The following is an 18,932-nucleotide window of genomic DNA, read 5'->3' as shown; positions in this document are numbered from 1 at the left end:
GAGCGAATGCCTTTAGGGGCAAGAGGGATAAATAGCATTAGCTCCTTAGGGCCACTAGATAACAGGGCAATAAAGACCCCTCAGTTTGCTTATAATTTCCACTGGGAAAAATGGCAATTATAATTACATTAAGAGTAACACAAAGGAAATTAAAAGAATAGTTTGAAAGACAGAAGAGGAACAAATAATAGCTTGACTAAAAACTTCAGAATATGCAGAGGTGTTAAAGAGAACCCAATACAGGTAATTTAAGGAACTTAAGAATTAATGGAAATCATCTATGATAACACTTAAAAGCAAATCAAATGACAGTATATGATTATTACCTCTATACTAAAATAACCTCTGTCCACATAATCACCAAGAAAAAGGTATCGTGTATTAGCAGGTGATCCTCCTACTTCAAAAAGTTTCATCAGATCAAAAAATTGGCCATGGATGTCACCACACACTGAAACAAGAAGATTATTAGACATGAAAAAAAAAACTCTGAAATAACAAGTTTTACTTAAATTCTAATTTATTTTACATAAGAGAGTATAAAATTCTATCAAGAAAGGTCTGAGAAGGAAGTAACCTATAGAAACTCATGATAGGGATGATGTGTACCCAAGGGTTCATGTGCTCAAAATCTAGAACAAGATATAACAAAAGTAATGAAACTTGTATTCAGTGACAAAATTTTCATCTAAATTTACAAAGCTCCTCTTTAGGAAGCCAAGCATGCATGTCTTAGAATGACAAAATTATAATGGTGGCAGTAAAATCTCCATTGTAACTCCAAACTTTCTGTTGACTTTTAAATGATCATTTTTGGTATCTGATATGGCATTGCCCCTAATGACCGAAAGCAAAGTAAATAAGTATTTGTTGAATCAAATTCAGTGATGGCCAACACAACTGATGAAACCTTCACAAAAGCATATTAGACTAACTTCTACACTCAGATTATTTAGGATCATGTTTATTCACTGAAAACAGGCAAAAACTTAAAAAAGTTACAGAAAATAATCTGGAAATTCAATATAATGTCCATGTAATATTAATTTAGTATACAATATGAATGAAGAAGAAACAGCTTTATATTTAGGTAAGTAAATAATAGTGTAGCAAAAAAATAATATCCCAAACATAAATAAGTGTACCTGTAATTGGAGCCTCTACTTCTATCATGGTTTTCTCTCTCCGAAGAATGGCAGCACCCTCATTGATAATTCTTAGTGCAATTTCTTCATCTACCCGACCTTCTTTTACTAAGTGGTTCTTCAGAACATCAACCCTGGGTATCCCATCCATATCAAATACTTCTTCAGATGTCAAGCGATGCGTTGGGGGGAAAGGGACAGCTGCAATTTTTTTTAATTAATAAAAAATAAACCACTATTAACATATTAATGTAAAAATTAATCAATGGATCTAGGTAAATAAGAGTAAAAACTGAGGAGCTGAAGTTTTTGTTTTATTTCTTCATATACTGGATAGAGGCATTAATTTTTTAAAAAGCTTTTTTTAAAAAGTGAGTAAATTATACTTATTTTTTAATAATCTATATATAATAACACAAGAATTATTAGAGAAATGAACTGCCTCACAAAATTAAAAAGTCTTTCAGGATAACTACAGCTTTTTTCTTTAAGCCAAAACATTTTTTGGCAGAACTCTCAAAACATACATTCTTCATCTTAAATGAAGTACAACAAATATAACTTAATACCATATAAGCATGAATAGAAAGAAATCCCAAATATAAGCTGATCTACCAGCTTCCTAATAAAAATATATAAAACAATGCCTGCTGCCCAACTTGAATAGAAACTTCTAGGGATATAGATTAAAACAGCCAAATGCTTACTTATAGAATTTAATTTAGATGCACATATAGATTTAAAATAACACTAACAAATCATGGTAATTTTGAAATACTGCTTTTTCTCTTACCTTCATGTTTCGCGAAACACCTTCATTCAAAATCTGCACACACATTTTTGACATCAGTGTATTCCTTATCATTGGATTCACTTTCTGAGTCATCTAACACACTCTTCAAAAGCAAATCATCCTCACTTTCTTTTAAGTTGTTTGAGATACAGCACTTTTTAAACACATGTTCAATGCTATCACTGCAAATTTATCCTAAGCCACAATTTCCATCTGTCTAACTAGTGAACTCGTTGGTCTTTTTACCCCTGTAGCATATATTTATGATTTTCACAAGTAATTACCAACTGTATTGTTTTAAACTGATATCTGCTAAATGGAGTGGAAAACATGAAGGTCCATTTTCAATGGTATCTACCACAATTGTGAGGTCATATACTGAGGAAAAGTTACAATATATCTGTTAAAATTTTTTACTCCTTTTTTACTGAATCCAACAAAACGACCTCTTTACGCATTCAAAATCAGTTTGGACTGAAGTAGTTTTAGGCCCTTTACCAAACAGTACTTTTGTTTTTCAAAATAAAGAAAGCAAGAGAGAAATTTATAGTAAGAATTTCGTCTACATATAGACTCAAATGTAAGGCAGATCTCTCTTTTCTGAAATAAAATTTTTAAAGAAAAAACTCACTTTATGTTCAGGCATACAGTACATAGTATTTTCTTGATGTTTCAGGGCCATCACTGTGATTATCAATTATTATGCAGAAGACTGGAAAAGTATAGACCAACTGCTTCTTCACAGTTCAACTTAAAGTAACTAAAAACAGGGGGCTGGGTTAGAATTACATCAATTACCTAAGAAAGAATAATAAATAACCATATTCTCATAGGAGGAAAAAAATTTAGGAAGAACTGAGTTCTTAGAAGTGAGATAAGAACTAAGGCAAAGGGATATCAACCATTTCTAAAAAAACTTTGAAATCGTCAATCCCTCTTGCTTTCATCTTTTTTATACTTAGTAAAGCAAAACTTGAACTCGCTTCCCCCCCTTCTCCTTTAGAATACGTTTATTCCCATTACCTGCATCTAGAACAAGGCATTAAAATACATTTTGTTCCCGCAAATACAGTATGTCAGATTCTAATAAAATAAAAACCTTTGTTAATGTATGTTTTTCTCCAACCAAAGATTAAACAAACCATTATACTATATGCTATAACCAAATTTGCCCCATCAGTAAACCAACTATTTAAAAACTACAAAATTTAATAATTACTAAATAAATCAAGAGTTACTTTTGGGACATTATAAAAATGAAAAGTTTAACTATCTCTTAAATACAAATTTCTGAGATCAAGATGGAATCATATTTTTCTCATCAGGTCAAAAGGATTTTTCCTCTACTCAGGAAAAGAGATACTGTTTAAGATGTTGCATTCTAGGACTTCCCTGGTGGCTGCAGTGGTTAAGAATCTGTCTGCCAATGCAGGGGATACAGGTTGGATCCCTGGTCTGGGAAGATTCCACATGCCACTGAGCAACTAAGCCCATGTGCCACAACTACTAAGCCTATGCTCTAGAGCCTGGGAGCCACAACTACTGGGCCCACATGCCACAACTACTGAAGCCCATGCACCTAAAGCCTGTGCTCCACAAGAGAAGCCAGTGCACCACAACTGAAGAGTAGCCCCCACTCGTTGTAACTAGAGAAAGCCCGCACGCAACAACACAGACCCATCGCAGCCAATAAATGAATAAATAAATATTTTTTTAAATACCTAAGAAAAAGATGTTGCATTCTAGATTATGCGTACTTCCTAACTAACAATCAACAACATAATTCCACTAACAGCTGAATTCTGTTCAAAATACAGAACTTCCTGAAAACCCATCTGGGAGACCATCCCCCTCCTCCCCCACTCAGCCAGTCACCCGTGGTACTACATGTCTTCATGCACATTGTGAATACCCCACTGCAAGTCACACTGAGGTATTGATCCTCTTTAACCAAGAGTCAGAATGTATATTCGTCCAGGGAAAAATGTATAAACTGCCTCCAGACCTACATTTTCCACTTCTTTTTCAACTCAAGGCATACTTTTAAATTTCAACACAAGTTGGGATTTTTTTTTTTAAGATGTTTGTTTTTTGGTTTTTTTTAAATTTATTTAATTTATTTATTGGCTGCATTGGGTCTTCGTTGCTGCACATGGGCTTTCTCTAGTTGCTGCGAGCAGGGGCTACTCTTCATTGTGGTGCGCAGGCTCCTCACTGTAGTGGCTTCTCTTGTTGTGGAGCATGGGCCCTAGGCATGTGGGCTTCAACAGTTACAGCACATGGGCTTAGTAGTTGTGGCTCACAGGCTCTAGAGCACAGGCTCAATAGTTGTGGCGCACGGGCTTAGTTGCTCCGTGGCATGTGGAATCTTCCCAGGGCAGGGCTCGAACCCGTGTCCCCTGCATTGGCAGGCGGATCCTTCACCACTGCGCCACCTAGGTAGTCTAAGTTGGGATATTTTGTAAGGAATGGGTATCAGTTAAGAGGTAAAGAAATGCCACCACAGATAAAAGTAGATGAAAACTAAAGATCACTATTGTTCTAACAACACACTGAAAGTGGAGAATAGAGAGTTTCAAAAAAATGTTTTTAATATATCAGTAAATGAGAAGATAAGAGGCAAAAAGGCACTGTGCTCTTTGGCAGTTGGAGAAAGGAGCCATAGCAGGTAATCCAACTAGGCAAAAGAAAACTGACCAAATAGAATTTGGCCTAATAGGAAATTAATTACTGACCCTGTTGGTCAAAAGAGCATTAAATTATTTTTCATCAAAAATTAACATTCTCAACTACTACCATTTTGCAACTTCTAAGGTACTTTAAAGCATTTCCATCTAATTTCAGATTTTAAATGGTTTTTTACATTTGTAATTCGTCTTCAGCCAACTATTCCTGTTTTTCTAGGGTTTTTGTCCTATATATTTTTTTTCTCCTTTTTTTCAGACTATTCTTCCAACTCTTCTATGTTTGAGATCGGGAAAAACCAGTACATAAATGTATGTAAATACAATGTGAATGGTCAATAACTAAAATGGCTAAAATGGAGGATTAGCTGGAACAACCTAAAGAGCTTAAATTACCTAAATCATCTCAAATCACCAACTTTCCAACACTGAAAATTTGATTTGGTAATATTCATTTTAACCAATCTGTTCTGTTGAAAAATTTCCTTTAACACAAATTTTAGGCGTGAAGGTCATATCTGTATAGTAAGTAATAACCTTTACAAGGTATTTTAATTCAGATTTAATTTATGGTGGCTAAAAAACAAGGCCTCAAAAAATTTAATGTAGGAAGCTGGAAAAATAAACCAGGGACACAGACTGATCAAGGATGGGGGAAGAGCAGAGATCTCACTTTTTCTACTACTGGGTAAGGAATCCTGGGACTTAACTAATTCTGTTGCTCAACTCTAAGCAAAGACTGCAAACTATTAGCCCCATGAGGCCTCCAACACCAACTGGGGTGTATCCTGTGCCACCTGAAAACTGTACTCCAAAGTATCATTCAGATGTCTGTGCTTCCCACTATTGCCATCACTGGCAACTGTCCAAAATAAAGTTTCTCCTGATTTTTTTCTCTGTATTTCTTTTATTCACACCGTGCCATCCTCAGGCTGTTCTCTCCCCTCCCAATCCTCTTCATTGAGGCCTCCAGAATCCCCATTACACACACACACACACACACACACACACACACACATTTTAGCTCTTCACAGAATGCTGTCTCCATCTCTCTAGCTTAATTAAATCTTAGATCTCCTGAAGGACAATACTTCTGAAACATCTTTTACAAAGCTGACAATGCTCATTTTTCCACACTCCACTACTTCCAGCAGAAAAGGCTACAGTCTTCTTTCAGCTCTCCATTACCACTTACAACATCATCACTCCCGTGAAGAAGAAAACGCTTTCTCCTTTGAGGTTCATGCCTTCTGGCTAGTTTATTCCTGTCCTGGCCATCTACTAAACTTCTGGTCATCTTTCACATGAACTCAGTTTTGTGGTTCGAAAGCCTTCTCCACTCTAAGCACCACCATCATCAATGTCCATGTGGATGACCTACGTAAACTCAAGAACTAAGAGGTTTGAGCTCCACTCCACCTCAACTCCCCCAGCCTTAGCCATAATTTCTGCTCCACCTCTGAAATCCTGAACTCCAATCTCATACTCCATGATCAAAATCTCTAATCCTTTCAGATTCACCCCCTTTTCTTCATCTGTTCTCCAATTATATCAAGAACCTTGACAGCCTCTACTAATAAACCCCCTTCTGGATACCTTTGCTTCCTACAATTTTGAAGCTATTCTATCACCCACTCACTTTTTACGCTACTTGCAAAATTCCAATTCTTGGATGAGTTAGCTTCTAAACTTGGATGCTAAGTATAAAATCATCAAAACAGCTCAGTGCTGTTACAAATTCACAGTCTCCAACTTAGCTGGTCATTGGCACTTGCCAGCAATCCTATTAAACATTCTAGTCTGTGCCCTCTCCCATTCTCCTCAGTGGAGATTTCAAATGGTCACCTCTTCCTTGAACCCTATACTTAATTTCACTCTTACTAGTAATCAACTTTGCATTTTTTTCAGAGAAAATCAAAACCTTCAGACCAAATGTCACTTTTCTGCCCCTCTCCACCCACATCTATGCCAGTAACCATCTTTACATTTCTTCCTATCTCAAAGAAGAGGTATTCCTCCCATCCAATACTAAACATTCTGTGCTCTGAATCCCACTCCCCCAACCTCTTCACTTCAGTCACCCTTCCCACCCACCCATGCCCCTATTCTGTTTCTTCTGCTTCTGACACTCCATTGGGTCTTCTCTTTGAGCAGATAAACATACAGCCAGCCCATCACAACCACAGGTTTACATGTGCAGATTCAACCAACCACGGATAGAAGATATTTTAAAAATAAAATTTCAGAAAGTTCCAAAAAGCAAAACTTGAATTTGCCTCTCTGGCAGCTATTTACATAGTATTTACATTGTATTAGGTATTATAAGTAATTTAGAGATGATTTAAAGTAAATGTGAGGATGTAGGTAGGTTATATGCAAATACTAATACATTTTACATAAGGGACTTGAGCATCCTTGGATTTTGGAATGGGGAGGGGCATCCTAGAACCAAATCCCCACGGACACCGAGGGGAGACTGTACTTAAGTCTCTATGATCTTAAAAACAACCCCAACAAGTAATTCTCCCTTAGTCCTCATCCCTGTTCCTGCCATATATATCCCTTATTTTACAACCAAGCTTCTTAAAAGAGTAATCTACAGGGGATATCGTCATTTTATCACTTTTTTGTCTACTTTACTCAATCCACATTTATCTGGCTTCTCCTCTATTCTTTCACCTTATAACTCTCTCCTCTCTTGGGTTCTTGAAATTACTCACCTGATTTTTCTCTTAATTCTCTCGTCATATCTGATCAGCCTATTTCATGAACTTCTAGTCCTTTTCCTGATCTTAGGACAGTGTGGCCTAGGATTCTGTCCTTGGCCCTCATATCACACTCCTCTCATTCATAACTATGGTTTCAACTAAAATTTATGTTTTGTGGACTCCCAAATACATTACTCAGTCCAGACCCTTCCCCTAAACTACAAATCCTTATTAAACTATCAAATATCTTCACTTGGATGTTCCATAAGTATCTTAAACTTAGTATGTCCAAAACTTAATGTATGAACTCTCCCTCCAAACTATCACCAATATAGTTACTCATCTGGAAATTATCCTAGAAGTCTTTTTCTTCCTCACCCTAATACAGCCAATAGGTCCTAAATAATTCTCTGATCTGGTTTTGTCCCTTTGGCCCTGAGACACAGAATAAGGACTTTTTTTCCCTAAAATTACTAAAATCTTTTCAATTTTGCCCATGCTTCACAATAACTCAGAATACTCTTTTTAAAATTCAAATCTCAACATCTTCCTGTTTCAAAACTGGCTTCATCTTATAAAATCCAAATTCTGTACCTTAACGTGTTATACGAGATCCCTCGTAATCTGACCCTTGCCTACATTTCCAACCCTCATCTTCTGTCACTAACTCACATTCCGGACACATCCTATACTTCAGATACTTAATTTTCATTTTTAAAGTTATATCACTTTAAAAAAACCTCTGGGGGCTTCCTAGGTGGCGCAGTGGTTAAGAATCCGCCTGCCAATGCAGAGGTCACAGGTTCGATCCCAGCTCCAGGAAGATCCCATATGCCGCGGAGCAACTAAGCCCGTGTGCCAAAAAAAAAAAAAAAAAAAAACACCTCTGTACTTTGCACACCCTATTATTTTGGGGTACACTATTCCCACCTTTTGTCTAACTTTCCCTTGTCCTTAAACCTCACTTCAGTGTTCCAATTCTTGAAAACTTTTCCTGTTCCCAGGCTAGGTAAATGGTTCACTCCTTTGTGCTCCCATAGCAAAGCATAAGATGCATACCTACATCACGGCACTTATCAACTGTACTGTAAATATCCTGTCTCCCCCTCAAGCTTATGAGCTCCTTGAAGGGGAGGAAGCTGTCTTTCATTTCCACATAGCTAGTGATTAGACCATAGGTACTAATGAATGTTTATTGAATTAGTGATACATTAGTTTCTAAATTGTTTATCTTTACACTAATTTATGTAGCAATGACAATAAATTTATAGTACTTTATTTACAGTTTACAAACTGCTTTCACACATATACTCCTATGATTCTCAGAGTCATTGTGTGAGTTCAGTAGGGCAAGTTTTATCTCAATTTCACAAACAGGTTTACAGGTTCAGATAAGTTAATTGCTCTCTCAAGGTGTTTCAACTAGTAAAGGGCAGAGCCATGACTGAAACTGAGGTCTTCAGAATGCTACTCCAGTACCATCTGTCTTATACCAACACAATGACAATGCTCTTCTAAGAGCGTCATCAAAAGTCTCATCATGAAAAACAGTATAACCCATTCAGTCGCCAGGGGAAGAAGCATGCATTGGCCACATGCTGTAAGAAAAGATTCAATAAATCCTACAGTACTGTCTTTAAAATTTCCAGGTATCCCTTGGATTCCTTTTAATTGGTGGTGGTTCTTTGAACACAATACCCTTCCCTCAAAAACTGGTTCCCCTTCCTGGCTTATTTTTGTTATGGTATCATCATTCCCTGTCACTCTTGACTAAAATTTTGGTGTCGTTCTCTTTCTGGACTCCAAGTCCTACTGATTCTTCAAATTCTCTCTCTCTCTTTTTTTACATCTCCATTGCTGCAATGCTAGTTCAAGTTCTTATCACTTTGTGTACTAGAAAAACCTAACTAAAATCTCTACTCCCTTCTTTTGTACAAAACACAACTAGATAAATCTAGCTTTTGTTTTGTTTTTGCACAAAGCACAGCTAGATAAATCTACTCAAAAATTTGAGGTGGTTTCTTAAGGACTAAAGAATAAAGGGAACAAAAGCCTGAAATTTATTTTCAAAGTCCTTCTTAACCATTTCCCAGTCTCTTCCACGTCACTCCAATGTCTGTCTCCAACTAAAACTGCTCAATTTAAACAATCACTAAAGCAAAGTTAGTCTCGTTACTGTTTTCTTAAGCTCTGCCACCGGTTTCACAGGCACTGATCCAATATATCTACTTTCTAATATTACTCAGAATTTGTGTCATATCTGGTTTTTCTCTTTCTCTTAATGCATGCTGTGGTCATTCTGCACTTGGATGACTCCACTGATCTTCTGACATCCTGATTTTAGCCTCTCCCATTCTAATATTTCATGCTACACAATATCACATTAGCTTTCAAAAACCAAAATACTGGGTCATTTCTCTCCTTTAAAACTTCAATAATAATAATGGTGATGGCTACCATTGGTTTAGTACTTACCATATGTCAGGCCAGGCACTGTGGTACAAATTTTACATGAATTGTCTCTATTAATCCTTAAAAAAATCCCATAACTTCATTAACTCTATTCCGCAGATGAGAAAATTGAGGGTTGGTGATATTAAGTATCTTGTCAGTGAAAAGGTTAAGGTAGAACTAGGTTCAAACCCAGGCAGTCTGACTCCAGAGCCTTAATCACCTGGTGTTCTTAATCATCCAGAGGCTATACTGCTTAGCTTAAATTTCAGATCCTCAACTTAGTACAAAAAATCCTCTCCAACCTCATCTCCTGCTACTCCTTGCCAAGAACTTTACACAGTACTGTCACACATTTCATGTTTTTTTTCAAACTCCATGCCTTTCTGCTGCTGTTTTCTCTACCAGAAAATATTTTCTCTATCCCAGCCCTACCTTATATCTAGAGAAATTCTACTCATCCTTTAAGGCTCCCCTCAAAACATAATCCTTTTAGAAAAGCTTTCTCCCCAAGTAAGACAGTCAATTTCTTCTTTATAGCTCCAACAGCACTTTGTACCTAATTCATTATATTATTTATTTGCAATAATGTCTCCCCCACTAGACTGCATCCAAGAGAATCTTACTTAACATATCTAATTCAATACTGTATCCTCAACGCCTAATATAATGTCTGGTACAAAGCAGGTTCTTGATAAATGTTGCACAATCCTCTGCTTATCTGAATCTTACCCATCCTTCAAAGGCCTCTTTTCTCCTATACAAACCCTTGCTAGACGACTCCAGTCCAGAGTCATCACTACCTCCTTTGAACTCAACTTGCTGGGTCTGCCACTTATCTGGAAATTATTAATCACAACCAGTCTTATGACATAAATGATTAATTTTTCATAAGTATTTTCCCAAGGACCAAGACTGTATTTTATCTTTTACACTTCTGTTGTCTCCCTACAGTTTTTAGCTATACAGCAGGCATTAAATATTTGTTATTTGATTACTTTGAATTTCCAAAATAAATTTTACATACAAGGATGCCAATTAGTTTTAGCTTATTTCATCTCTGTGTATAAGTAAATATTTTTATAAAGAAATGAAGTCATATGATTGGCACTAAAACACACCTCATCTAATAAATCAAAATTCTTTCACCAAACTTTTCCTTATAACTCTTGCCAATTCATTCAACAGCTCCAGAACCTGAAGCTTTTGCCTCACTACTGAGCAGCTGTATTTCCTCCTTGGCATTTTCCTTCTAAGATGACTTGTTGCCACAATGTTCTCTTTCCTTCTCACACTCTCTCTCTCTCTCTCTCTCACACACACACACACAATATTCTCTCTCTCTCATACACACACACACACACAGTATTCTCTGTTCCCTTGGTTCCTCTAGGACACATGGTACTGAAGATTTATTTTAGTATGCTAAACAGTTTAATGAGGGTGGAAAGAAAAAGAAAAATCATTTTCAAGAGTTATCTTTTTTAGATAGGTAAGTCCACAAAATAGATTTTGTAAACAAAAATTAAAATTCAAGTTGCTTTAAAATATAATGAAATAGAAATAGTAAAAGACACTGAAGTAGCTATGTGATCCCAAGACCTATGTGGGTCATCTAAAAATCTGTAATGACAATAAGCAATCTTAATAAAGCTAAGGTCCTGAAAAACACGTTAGCCAAATGACCTCAGATTTATAAGCAGGACAGCTGGCAACAGAACTTAAATGAATCATAAGGCTGCCCATCAGATAAATAACAGCTAAAAAACTTACAAGACACACTTTAGCATTTTGGTTCGATCTGATAATTTAAGAGAGAAGGATAATACAACCTAGGAAATAGAGAAAACACATTGAATGCAAAAGAAAGTGAGTCACATTGTGGGTGCTAAAATGAGCACATACACAGTATAGACAATGCATTCTAAGTGATAAAGGTGAATTTTTTTATCAGGAGTAACAGATTTAATACTCTTAAAGGATAATCTAGTTTTACAAAACTGGGAACTCATCTATGCAGCAAGTAACATTTTAAAAGTATCTGGAAAGAAAAGGAAGTACCTGGACAATTCAGGTCAAGTAAATTTGGGGAGGAAGAGGGAGAGGGATATACATAAATTCAGGGTTTTATGCTTTAATTACACACACCAATTTTGCTGATATGGCAGTGACACACTCATGCCGATACAATTAGCTGCTTCTCCTAGTTTGTTTCTATTTTCTTATTCCAACTTCCTACCTTAGCTAAAGATAAAAAAAATGCTTAACAGAAAATAGTTAAGAGGGCATACTATTTCACCTAAATCACTTGGGCTACACCGACTTTCAAACAGAATTTGACCACAGCCAGCAGCTAGAGCAGGCTCAAAACTGAATTGCTTTAACTAACCAGGAAACCTAATCGCCCATAATCAGGGATATGGAATTACCACTAATAATTTCAGTAAATAGATAATTTATACATGAATACCTACAGTATTCCAAGATCTCAAACTTCACATGATGTGAATTTCAGGCATCTAACACTAAACACAGAAAGACCTCTTTCCCCTTCAAAACCTATGTGACCATAAAATATAGGCCTCGACTAGAAGTGTAAGAGTATAAAATTTAGAGACAGCAAGGAAAAGTTTCAGGGAGTAAAAGACCACTTGCATTCAGTGCCAACGATGGTCTCCATAACATTACTACTATGAAATGGTAGACGCAGAACTAGCACATACTAGATTTAAAAGAAATCTGGATTTTTAACAAGTAAAACTTAAGTTGAACTAGCACTGTGGTCATGTATCTTCAGGAAACTGCTGTTCTTTGTCATCAAATGCAACATTATAGTACAACTACTGACAGAAAGACAAGAAAGAAGCTTGAAGGTGAAATCCAAAAGGAGATTTCTGTATGAAAGGTAAGTTTCCTGTAACTTCCAAGGAAGCCAGAGACTCCATGAGCAGTGCAAAGCAGTCTGTTGCACAGTATCTCTAAAGCATGTGATCCACATCAGTCATTCCAATCAGCTAACAAATTCCATAAAGAAAGTTATCAAAAAAAAAGTTGTCTTGAAGAATATACTACTAAGCACATGAGATTTTATACTCATGAGCTCTACTAAACTGTTAATTTTCTATATCAACAAACTCCTATTTACCTAAATCAAATGACTTTTACTTCATACCAATAAACTGCAAATATGACTGTCTTGCATTCACGACTCACCCCAAAGGAATATGCCTTACGTTTGGAATCTTATTTTTACTGTATTAAAGCAGTACAAGGGAAGCACTACCACATACATGATGAGAAACATGAAGATTCACAAGCATAAGGATAGCATAAACTCACTGTTCAGGAATGTGACTGGCTGTCCCATCTAATAGTAGGGTGAAAAGTGCCCAGGGAAATTAACAGACAGCACAGGTATACTGTCAGAAAATTAACAGGCAGCCCATGTCTCCTATTTGCACCTCCACATAACTTCAGGATTTCACAATAGGATGAATGCCTGAACTGCCAATCTTTTTTCTTTCTCTTTTTAAAAAGATTTCTCAGGACAAAGATTCCATAAACTCTTTTTTTAGTTCATTCCAATGCCTGGCCCGAACACATATACTAACAAGTTTTTTTAATTATCCACATAAGCCTAGATACAAATTAGTGCTTTTATTAAAGGAGACTCGAATTGATAAATTAAAATTAAAAAAAAAAAACACAAAGGAAAAATTTTTTTTGTTTTTAAATATTTTAATGGAAACACGTCTGGTCAGAGTTCCAAAACTGGGCTAACAGTGTTTAAACATTGTGCCAGTATATTTGAGAAGCTAAATGAAATAAATAAATAAAACAAGTAAAAGAAGTATCTATCTTTCGAAAATAAACGTGATACAATAAAGAAAACTTTGTTCTAAAATGATTTCAATTTATTGACCAAGCTACATGATAAAGAAAAATCATTTCAAATTATGTTTTTCACCTCCACAGCAGTGTTTGAAGTTGATGGACTCTTCCAGAGACCACGGAAATCTTAAGCAACTCTCAATTAGCCCCCAATTTATCTATTTTTAATTAATCTGCTGAGTTGTGGTCGTTAAACAACCATAAATTCTGCACCAGCTGAAAATATTTAATTTTTTCTTCTAGGGGGAACGTGTGGGTGTCTGCCTGCAGAAGAGGGCTAAGCCCTCTTGGCCTTTGACCAAAGAGTGTTGACGGTTTTCTAAGTAAATGCTTCCTCCTATCCCCGAAGCTTTCTTTTATGCCGTCTTTTTTCCATCTATTCTGCACTTAAAGCCAGAGCCCCCAAATTCTGGCTCGTCCCTTCACCCTTGTCCAATCCCACACAGCTCCCCCAATTTCCGCGCGGGGTGACACCTGAGGGCGAGCGCGAACCCCTGCGGCTGGAGCTAACTCGGCGCGAATAGGGCGGACGGCTGTCACTGGGGAGCAGGCGTGGGCCAAAGCCGAGGTGACTTCTGACTGCTCATCGCCTGGCCCCGCGTGGCTGAAGGTCTCCGAGCCCCTCGGTCCGCCCCAGCAAGCCAGGCGTGCAGCTGTCGCGGTGCAGGAAGCTAATCGCGGCCTCTGGGCCGCGCTGACAGGCCGGGCAGGAAAAGAAAGGGGCTCACTGCGACTAGCAGCCTCACCCCTTCAGCTCGGAGACCTCCAGATCGAAACCCCCGCCACCGCCTGAAGGCAAGCAAGAGACCTCGGAGCCGCCGCCACCGACTCAGCCCAGCCCAGCAGGGGCCCGCCCAGGGGCCACTCCCCAAGGGAGGCAGCCAGTCACTCGCCCGCCCTTCCGGGCCCGCTCCGGAGGGGACGGTCTCCCGCCCGCCCTCACACAGCTAGCTCCTCAGGCCAGGCCCCCAGGGCTTCGTCCACCTCTCACCTTTGACGACGCGGTCAGCCCCGGGAGGGGGCGGCGGGGGCGGGGGCGGGGGCGGTGCAGCCCGGGCCGGCTCCGGGGCGGCCATGCTGGGCCCGGGGCTCGGCTAGGCGCTGGGCCGGGCGGGGTTGGGGGCGGGGGCGGCGGCTACCAGAGCCAAGCGGCGGCGCCGCCGGGGAACATGGCGGACCCTCTTTCCCTACAGAGGGGCTAAGACCGGCATGCACCGCGCGTGCGGGGGCGGGGGCGGAGCAGGCTCTAGGGACTCGGGCAAAATTACTGAGGCTAGGAGAGAAACAGGACGAGGCCAAGGGATCAGGTTAAAATTCTGGGCAGGCAGAAACAAATGAGTGAGGAGAGACGGCTGTCTGTAGCTAACCAGTAAGATGGGGAGACGTGATCAAACCTAGGAATCTCCTACTAATAGATGAAAAAATATATAACAATTTGACTACCAGATCTGGGTATTTGGGTTGGTAATTGACAGGAGAAATAGAGGAAGCATTCTAGTTTCTAGGGCAAAGCAAGGGTTCAGAATGGAATTTGAGAGTGAATCTGGCCCTTGCGTTTAGAGCCTGAAACTGTCAAGTGTCTGAAGGCACAGAGTAAGAATGCAGGTAGAGCCTAAGGGTTAAGAATCAAAACAGGTAAGAGGAAAGGAAGGGATGACACCAAGAGATGTTCAAAGAGTCTACAGAATTCACCTGAAAAGGGCACAGCCTCCCTCTTCATTCAGAAAACAGTGATTTAGAAAGCAGAGGAGTAAATAGGGAATTGGAAATTACTTCCTCATAAGAAATATCTCATTGGGTATTTCTGTGCATATACAGAATGTGGGCCCAGGTTTTCTATGGAATCTTTATAGAGACAGACATTGATGGGGAAGGGGGTAGTGGGACAAGAACTGACTGTTTGATCAATAATTATTAGAAGAAGAGTGTGTGTATGACACCAGGAGAGGTACTGAATCGTTAACAGAGACCAGCATATCCACTAAAATCTATATATCCTGATGGCATAGGATTCAAGTAGGATAGGGTGAGAAATGCCTGCCCATCCTCCTGCTCAATACTACATGTGCTCAGAATCTGTTCACCATGGATAGTGATAATTAGATAAGGAGTGGTTCAAAGGTCTCAAATAGCACCTTTCTACCTCTTAATTTTGTGACTCTCAATGATCATAAGAGCTGGGGTAAAAGAGAAGAGAAATGCCCAGTGGATATTTTTTGCAAAGGGAACTCAAAATATTTTTTAGAGGGAGGTGAATTTGGGAGTGAGATTGGTAAAATGGATCTTTCTGGCATGGAAGTGCAATAATTCCACAGGAGAAGGGGAGGGGCAGCCATGGGAAGAGAGCAAGGAAGGGATAAGAGGCACATCACAAACTTGTAGAGGGAGGGTACCAAAAGTACCTAGATCAGGAGTGGGTTTGTAGGAGGAGTTTAAATCCCCAGAAAATCTCCCTAAGGAGCGAAGGAGAAAGTGTGTGATGTGTTGAGTGCCTCTTGGCAGGAAAGGGATAAAAAATAGACTAGCAGCAATAATAACAAGGAAAGTCACTCCATATTAGGACCCAGTGACTCCTACCTTGAATATATACCCTTCAACTATCCTTCAACTCCTCTTTGGCTCCTCACTTTCTCTCAGTCAAAAGCCATATACAGAGCCCCAGACCACTGGGAAGTGATATTTCTTGCTTCTCCAGGCCTCCCCACCCCAATACAAAAGAGCAAGAGCATACACAAGGGGTTAAATAGACAATAAAATGACAAGGAATTAAATAGAACTATCTTATAGATTTATTAATGAAAAATACTTTACAAAAACAGTATGTTTGGCCCTAAAATAGTTCAGCTGACTCTGAGGGTTTACAACGGCGACTGAGCGAGTGGCAGTAATGGCTCTGCTGCTGAGGACAGGAGGGTATGTTAGTGTGCCTGACTCCATCTGTTCAGAAGAGCAAACGTTATGTTGGCAGCCCCGCATTCTAGGCCTAAGGTCTGGGGGCAGAGGGAAGGCTGACAGTCTGGGCAGCTGGGCTAGCCTAAATGATGTGGTCAAGACCAAGACTACAGGGCTACATGTCCCTTCAAGGATGGGGGATGGGGAAGACAGAAGGTCAAGTAATAGCAACAGGTGGATAAAACAAAGAATAAAAGTTGGTAATAGGGAACAGAATATGAGGGCTTAGGTGGAGGTGGGGGCATAGAGTATTCAGGAATAAAATGGTGACCCTAAGATCCTAAGGAATAGCTAGTGTCCAGAGTAATATGGATTCATCTTTAAGGTGGGTCAAATAAAGCCCTACACAGCAGCTGCTTCTTTTTGCTAGGTGAATGGAAACTGGAATTTCAAATATTCCCTCTCAAAGAGTCAGGTCTCTTTAGGGGTTCTTGGCACCCCTAGGAGAAGCTGCCAACTCTGTGCTGAGATGAGACTAGCATAGCCCTGGCAGGGATGCTGGGTACTAATTCTGCTGCAGTACAGTTTAACAGAGAAATCTGTGGCTCCAGAAGAGGAAAGGGGTGACCCTTACCACCTACTGTGCTGCAGGGCTCTAGCCCTGATCTGCTCTCTTCCAGGGGCATCTGCTAGAACAAACAGAAACTCCTCTCTCCCTATCCTCCTACGCCCAGATTGCCTGGCATAACTGCTTTGCCTCCAGTCATCATCTGGGGGCATATCTACTCTTCGAGGACCAGGGGCTCGAAACCCTGGAACAGGACCTGAATTCCAAGCTGACCTCAGGGGTACAAGAAGGTTGCTTGATGGTGGGGACACAGGGTGAGCAACAGGAGGCTGGGAGGGTGAATTGAAAAGATCCCCCCAGGACCGAGCATGAGGAACCTGAAGGCCCTGGTGTCTTTCTGGTAGTGTGGCAGTGTGAGTTAGCTGTGGCTTGCACCCTGGAGTAGTCAGGAATCTGGCCCCAATATGCTGGCTGGTCTCTGACCATGCTCCCCAGGAGGCATCTGTTCTGGAACGATGGGGGAGACTCCGGTAGTTCAAAGTCCTTCCTGTGTACTTGATCCCTTCGGAAGTTTCACCCCTGTCACACATAGCCAGAAACTGCTGGACATTCCTCGAAGTTCCTAGAAAGAGAAAAGAAACCCAACGATTGATCATCTTCAGTAAAACTATTCTTCCTCCCAGAGGACCATTCCTGGCTGTTCCTTCCAATTCCCCACCTCTCTAAGAACATACACATAAGGGAAAGAAGGAACCTAGCTTTGCTTCTAATTTCATTTTTTAAAATTCTTAATATACACTAAAATCAAATCTCTTACCTCCAACCGCCGACCTGTGCAAATGAAACAGTCTCCTGGATGTTGCCATACTTCTATCTCATTGCACTATAATCCTTCCTCCAAAAGACAGACGGACAGACACACACACACACGCACGCGCATACCTCACTGATATCCCAAATGTATGTTCTCATTGTGACAACTTCACTTCTTAGAGCCACTATTCTAAAACATCACTCAGTTTTTAACATAGTACCTTAACTCCAGTTAAGCTGTGTCTGCTTACATTCTTGCTCATTGTCCGAGATCTCCGCTTTTGTTTGCACCACTCCCACATAATGTGGAATGCCTTTTCTATACATTGATTCCCCTTTACTTAAAAGAAACAAAATAACTAATTTTCCAAAAATCACTTCTAAACAATACTTTTCATTCTTTATTTTAAAATTCCATCAACACCTGTACTATACATATATGTGTGTGTGTATATCTGATTATTGAAACTCTGAGCTCTTTGAGAGCAGGGAGCTGCCTTCCTTCTCCCCTGTATTCACTGACACAGAACAAGTTGTAATAAATGCTGCCTGACTGATCAGATACCCTTAATAACTATCAAAGGAGGCTGGCTACCTGGCTGCTCCACTGAGTAATAGGAAGTCCATTTACCCAGAAGACCTGCTTATCCAAAGCTCCCTAAAAATTGGACACAAATATCAACAATACTACTTTATCTTCCGTTCTAAGAACGACAACCATCCCTTGCCCTGGGGATTTATATATCCGTAGACAGGTTTCTCAACCCCCGCAGTACTGATATCTTGGGCTGACAATTCTTTGTTTTGGGGGTGGGGTGGGGTGTGCAAGAAAACTGTTCCGTGCATTGCTGGATGTTTAGCACTATCCCTGGCCCCTCTACCTGCTAGATGCCAGGAGCACCTCCCCTTTCCCACTGAGAATCACCGACTTAAACTGTAGATTCAGCCATGAGGTGGAAAAGGAACAAATCTTGCTGTGGAGGGTTC

At 39.6% G+C, this 18,932-nt stretch overlaps 2 protein-coding genes across 34 annotated transcripts in view; both read right to left on the bottom strand.

Annotated features, from left to right (window-relative positions):
- PPP3CB (protein phosphatase 3 catalytic subunit beta) overlaps nucleotides 1-14,883 on the bottom strand; it is a 47,312-nt gene extending 32,429 nt beyond the window's left edge. For 6 of the 9 annotated variants that reach the window (XM_057734450.1, XM_057734451.1, XM_057734453.1 and 3 more), the window contains exons 1-3: nucleotides 14,664-14,882; nucleotides 1,146-1,346; nucleotides 327-451 (exon numbers count right to left, since the gene is read on the bottom strand). In XM_057734450.1, coding sequence (XP_057590433.1) covers nucleotides 327-451; nucleotides 1,146-1,346; nucleotides 14,664-14,748 — 411 coding nt within the window. In that variant the 5' untranslated portion in view covers nucleotides 14,749-14,882. Of the gene's footprint in view, nucleotides 1-326; nucleotides 452-1,145; nucleotides 1,347-9,805; nucleotides 9,991-14,663 lie in introns of those variants that run through there. The other 3 variants (XM_057734455.1, XM_057734454.1, XM_057734458.1) reach the window with 3 other exon arrangements.
- A 1,561-nt stretch (nucleotides 14,884-16,444) lies between these two features.
- Nucleotides 16,445-18,932, bottom strand: part of USP54 (ubiquitin specific peptidase 54) — a 121,075-nt gene continuing 118,587 nt past the window's right edge. For 24 of the 25 annotated variants that reach the window (XM_057734662.1, XM_057734654.1, XM_057734656.1 and 21 more), the window contains one exon: nucleotides 16,445-17,754. In XM_057734662.1, the coding sequence (XP_057590645.1) occupies nucleotides 17,195-17,754 (560 nt within the window). In that variant the 3' untranslated portion in view covers nucleotides 16,445-17,194. The remainder of the gene's footprint in view (nucleotides 17,755-18,932) is intronic. The other variant, XR_009053693.1, reaches the window with a different exon arrangement.

Source organism: Hippopotamus amphibius, chromosome 5, assembly GCF_030028045.1.
Source record: "Hippopotamus amphibius kiboko isolate mHipAmp2 chromosome 5, mHipAmp2.hap2, whole genome shotgun sequence".
Lineage (NCBI taxonomy): Eukaryota > Metazoa > Chordata > Mammalia > Artiodactyla > Hippopotamidae > Hippopotamus > Hippopotamus amphibius.
Note: the sequence above shows the minus strand (reverse complement) of the source record. Positions and strands in the feature narration are given on the sequence as shown.